The sequence below is a fragment of the Callospermophilus lateralis genome, chromosome 4 (genome assembly GCF_048772815.1).
Source record: "Callospermophilus lateralis isolate mCalLat2 chromosome 4, mCalLat2.hap1, whole genome shotgun sequence".
NCBI classification, from domain to species: domain Eukaryota; kingdom Metazoa; phylum Chordata; class Mammalia; order Rodentia; family Sciuridae; genus Callospermophilus; species Callospermophilus lateralis.
In genome coordinates this window covers 140,401,442-140,406,204 of record NC_135308.1, presented here as the reverse complement: position 1 = coordinate 140,406,204, position 4,763 = coordinate 140,401,442, and the positions used below count along the sequence as shown (strand labels likewise).

The 4,763-nt window shown below is 46.9% G+C and overlaps 1 protein-coding gene across 1 annotated transcript; it reads left to right on the top strand.

The window, feature by feature from the left end:
• The first annotated feature begins 1,803 nt into the window (after window positions 1–1,803).
• Window positions 1,804–4,475, top strand: Btg1 (BTG anti-proliferation factor 1). Its single transcript, XM_076853205.1, has 2 exons — window positions 1,804–2,251; window positions 3,164–4,475. Exons 1-2 carry the CDS (start codon window positions 2,104–2,106, stop codon window positions 3,529–3,531), a joined length of 516 nt encoding a protein of 171 aa, XP_076709320.1. The 5' UTR covers window positions 1,804–2,103; the 3' UTR covers window positions 3,532–4,475.
• Window positions 4,476–4,763: the final 288 nt, after the last annotated feature.

Below are 4,763 nucleotides of genomic sequence, written 5' to 3'. Positions count from 1 at the left end.
AAGGGGAAAAAATAGAGCAGATGATTAAGGGTGGGTGGGGTTAGGAGGAATGCCAGAAGACCTAAGGCCATGACAGTTTCATGCATTTACTTTTGTTGATCTCCTTTTAAAGTCCTAAAAGAGGTTTCATGCCCCAAGTGAAATCATCATCACGAGATTTGTTTAGCACGTTCAATCTGAGAAGTTTTGGAAGAAAAAAATATACCTATGTACCATTATTTATGTATTTATTCAAAGACAATATTTTCACAAATCAATACTTTTAATACTATCCTTAAAGCATTAAGCTACATAACTACCTAATTTTTGTGTTAATGAAAACAATAACCTAGAATTTAACCTTTCAAATCAAAGTTTATATATTTAATTTTTTAAAAAGCCCTTTCTCCTACCATTTTATAACAACTACTTCTTTTGCTTCTTTTCTATACCCTTTGGCTCAGCATTAAAAAAAAAAAAAAAAAAGTGGCATGTTTTGCAATATTGATGACCAACTAAGCTCAGGATATTTATTTCCATCTGGTAGAGTTAACTTCTGCCTCTTGTTTGCTTTCTCCATCTGCCTGCCTGGCCTTCATCTTTTTTTTTTTCCCCCTCCTCCTTAATGGAGTTCAGGTTAACCCTGTTTTAAGTCTAATCGTTTTAGCAGGCTCATGCCTTGTTACCACAATCTGTTTTCAAAAGATTTTGCAAGTGGAGTTTCAAGTAAAATTAGATGTATACTAAATAGAGATTCAAAAGTTTTTTTCTTTCTTCTTCTTCTTCTTTTATTTTTAAGATTAGCAGAACTCAGTATTTGAACTGGGGGGAGGGGGTTGTTGTTTTTGTCTATACACGTTTTTAAATGCATACGCAGACTTTTTAGTTTTCAGTTTGTTACAGGAGCCATGTTACATTTATGTTCAATGACTAGCTTTCCTATACACATTAAACTGGATTCGATAAAGTTTCAACTCTTCCTTTAACTCCCAAAGTTACTGAAACAGCAGCCACAAATGGCATTACTAACCTACTTATTTTGCAATTTAAACTTTGACAAAGACATTTCCTCATTCTTCTCCCAGTGTGGAGTAGAAACGGCTTCATGGCGTTGGCACCTCTTCTGAGAAGGGACTGGGATTCCCCAAGGATGTAGTTTGGTTTTTTTGGGAAGGATACCTCATGAGAGCGATTTCCCTATCCTTTTCCCGGGTACCCTCACCGCTCGGTTCCTGCCCATATAAAGCCTTTACCCGCACCCCATCCCGCTGCACGCTCCTCCTGCGTGTGGAACTAGCCACGCAGATCCCGAGCGGGGACGACATGTAAACACCGAGTGCGCAATGGGAAAGGAGCTATGGATTTGAGCCCGACCAGACCAGCCAGCGCGCGTGTAGACACATCTCACACAACACTAAGCCTCAAGCTCCAGTCAGGCAGCGCACTCCTTGCAAAAGGATGCGCTGGCCCAGGGCCTGGACTTGCCAAAGCGGGAAGGAGGAGCAACGGGGGAGGGCGGAGCTTTCACACGCGCACCCTCCCTCTGTTTCCTTCTTCGCTCGGACCCAGCAACTTGGTCTCCGGCCGCCACTCGGGGTTTATTTGTTTACAAGCGGATTACGTCAGCTCCTCCCTCTCTTCCCGGTCTCTGGGCCCGCCCCCTGGGTCCTTTTTCCCGCCCCCTCAGGCTCCGAATCTGCTTGCGTCACAATGGTGCGATCTCCGGATTGGCTAGAGTCGGCCGTCACGCTCCAGCTACGCCACTTCCTTTCCGCGGCACTATAAAAAGTGCTGCACGGCGGCAGCATCTCTTCGCCCCTCGGAGCTGGAAATGCAACTCTTGGGATCTTTGGAGGCTACGGAGCTGGAGGCGGAGGCGGCTGGGGAGGTCCGAGCGATGTGACCGGGCCGCCATCGCTCGTCTCTTCCTCTCTCCTGCCGCCTCCTGTCTCCGAAATAACTTTTTTACTCTAAAGCAAGGGGAAAAAAAGTAGCCGTCCGCCCCTCACACCCTCCCTTCCTCTCAGCCGTCTGGTCTGTGAGGGAGCCCGGGGTGGCCGCTCCGCCGTCGGGGCCGCGCCGCCGAGCCCCGGCCGCCCCGGGCCGCCCCCGCCCGCCGCCCCCATGCATCCCTTTTACACCCGGGCTGCCACCATGATAGGCGAGATCGCCGCCGCGGTGTCCTTCATCTCCAAGTTCCTCCGCACCAAGGGGCTCACGAGCGAGCGACAGCTGCAGACCTTCAGCCAGAGCCTGCAAGAGCTGCTGGCAGGTGAGCGGGTCGCGGCTGGAGGGCGCGGGCACCCGGGGAGTCCGGGTACGTGGGCCTCACATCCCGTGTCGGACCGGGCAGTCCGCGCCCGGGTCCCGCGGCAGCACCTAGGTGGTCGCTAACGGCGGGTCCCGGCGAGGGTTTGGGGGCTGGAGTCGAGGGCGCCCCCTCATCTCGGCTTGCCAGCCAAGGGGGAGAAGAAACCAGACGCACAACAAAGAAACTAAAGCCAACGAGGCTGGAGTCGCGGTCCGAGGACCGTCGGTGGATTTGGGGACAAAGGAGCCGCGGGGCTGGGGTTGGTTCGACGTCCCCTCCCCCAAAGTCCTCCAACCGTTGCGGGGTCGGCAGCCCGGCCCCGGGGTGGGAAGTGGCGCCGCAGCCCGGAGCTAGCTCGGGACCGACGTGCCGTCTCTCCGCACCTCCTGCCCCTGCCCATTAATCATCGGATTTGTCACCGGCACAATTACAGCCCTGCCCTGAGCGTGGTTTAGGGTTTCTTGTTTTTCCTCGCTTCGGGGTTAATAGTCCGGTGCGTTTCTCTTTTCCAAAGCCATAAACTCCATTGTGTGTGGCTGGGGTGGGGTGGAGAAAGTAAACAGGTTCCCGCCTGGCCGTGGTGCGGTCCAGCGGTCCGGCTCTCCAGCTCTCCGGCTGGCCAGGCTGCGAGCCTCATTCTTGTTTTGGCGGCTCAACCGGTTGGTTCCTGGAGCTTGTTTTGTCCCACTACTGTGTTATTTCTAAAACCCTGCCCGCTTTTTCTCCATTATCGCGCGCGCAATTGAACAGAATCCTGCACATTTTTAGAAGTTGGTAGTTTTCATTTTCGCTCTTCAAAGGAGCTTGCAGGAGGAAACTGAGAAGCTAACAGTACTGATCTAAGCATTGTTTCTCTGTTCTTTTCTTCTGTAGAACATTATAAACATCACTGGTTCCCTGAAAAGCCGTGCAAGGGATCAGGTTACCGTTGTATTCGCATCAACCATAAAATGGATCCTCTGATTGGACAGGCAGCACAGCGGATTGGACTGAGCAGTCAGGAGCTGTTCAGGCTTCTCCCAAGTGAACTCACACTCTGGGTTGACCCCTACGAAGTGTCCTACAGAATTGGAGAGGATGGCTCCATCTGTGTGCTGTATGAAGCCTCACCAGCAGGAGGTAGCACTCAAAACAGCACCAACGTGCAAATGGTAGACAGCAGAATCAGCTGTAAGGAGGAACTTCTCTTGGGCAGAACAAGCCCTTCCAAAAACTACAATATGATGACTGTATCGGGTTAAGATATAGTCTATGGATGGATCATCTTATAATGGATGGATAAATTTGATTTTTGCTTTGGGTGGGCTCCTCTTGGGGATGGATTATGGAATTTAAACCATGTCACAGCTGTGAAGATCTGGCACAAGATAGAGTGGTAAAAAAATTTTTTTAAGTGACAGTGCCATAGTTTGGACAGTACCTTTCAATGATTTAATAGCCTGTGAGTCCAAGTAAATGATCACTTTATTTGCTAGGGAGTGAAGTCCTAGGGTGGTTTCAGTTTCTCCCAGACATACCTAAATTTTAACATCAATCCCTTTAAGGAAAATCTGTATTTCAAAAAACCTTTCTCTGCAGTAGATCTTGCAGAGGAATTTGCACTATTACACTTGAAAATTGTTGTTGATAACCTTTTTGGCAGCTCAGTAGGAAAGCTTGTTTTAAACATGGTAGTACTGGAAATTTTACAAGACTTTTACCTAGCACTTAAATATGTATAAATGTACATAAAGACAAACTAGTAAGCATGACCTGGGGAAATGGTCAGACCTTGTATTGTGTTTTTGGCTTTGGAAGTAGCAAGTGACCAGAATCTGCCATGGCAACAGGCTTTTAAAAAAGACCCTTAAAAAAGACACTGTCTCAACTGTGGTGTTAACACCAGCCAGCTCTCTGTACATTTGCTAGCTTGTAGTTTTCTAAGACTGAGTAAACTTCTTATTTTTAGAAAGTGGAGGTCTGGTTTGTAACTTTCCTTGTACTTAATTGGGTAAAAGTCTTTTCCACAAACCACCATCTATTTTGTGAACTTTGTTAGTCATCTTTTATTTGGTAAATTATGAACTGGTGTAAATTTGTACAGTTCATGTATATTGATTGTGGCAAAGTTGTACAGATTTCTATATTTTGGATGAGAAATTTTTCTTCTCTCTATAATAAATTGTTTCTTATCTTGGCATTTTAATCAATCTCTTGTCATGATTATAGAGGTTCAGCTAAATACTTTTCTTAAAAGACAGGTCTTATAAGATATCTTAGTTGCACACTGGTCATGCTGTAAAAACATTGATGAGGAATGAGGGTGATTACATCAGAGTGATCTGTCTATACATATTTAGGTGTTAGAGAAAACAGAAGTAACAATTTTAAAAATCTTGAGTCAAAACATGGACACATTCACAGGCTAATGATCTCATGAAATGAGAATAAAAGACAAAGGTGTAACATCTTCCAAAAAAGGGATATTCAAAGG

Bases quoted from the DNA above. Each gene is read 5' to 3' on its own strand.
- Btg1 (XM_076853205.1), top strand. From the start codon at position 2,104: ATGCATCCCTTTTACACCCGGGCTGCCACCATGATAGGCGAGATCGCC. The intron at 2,252-3,163 runs GTGAGCGGGTCG...TTTCTTCTGTAG, and splicing joins CCTGCAAGAGCTGCTGGCAG to AACATTATAAACATCACTGG.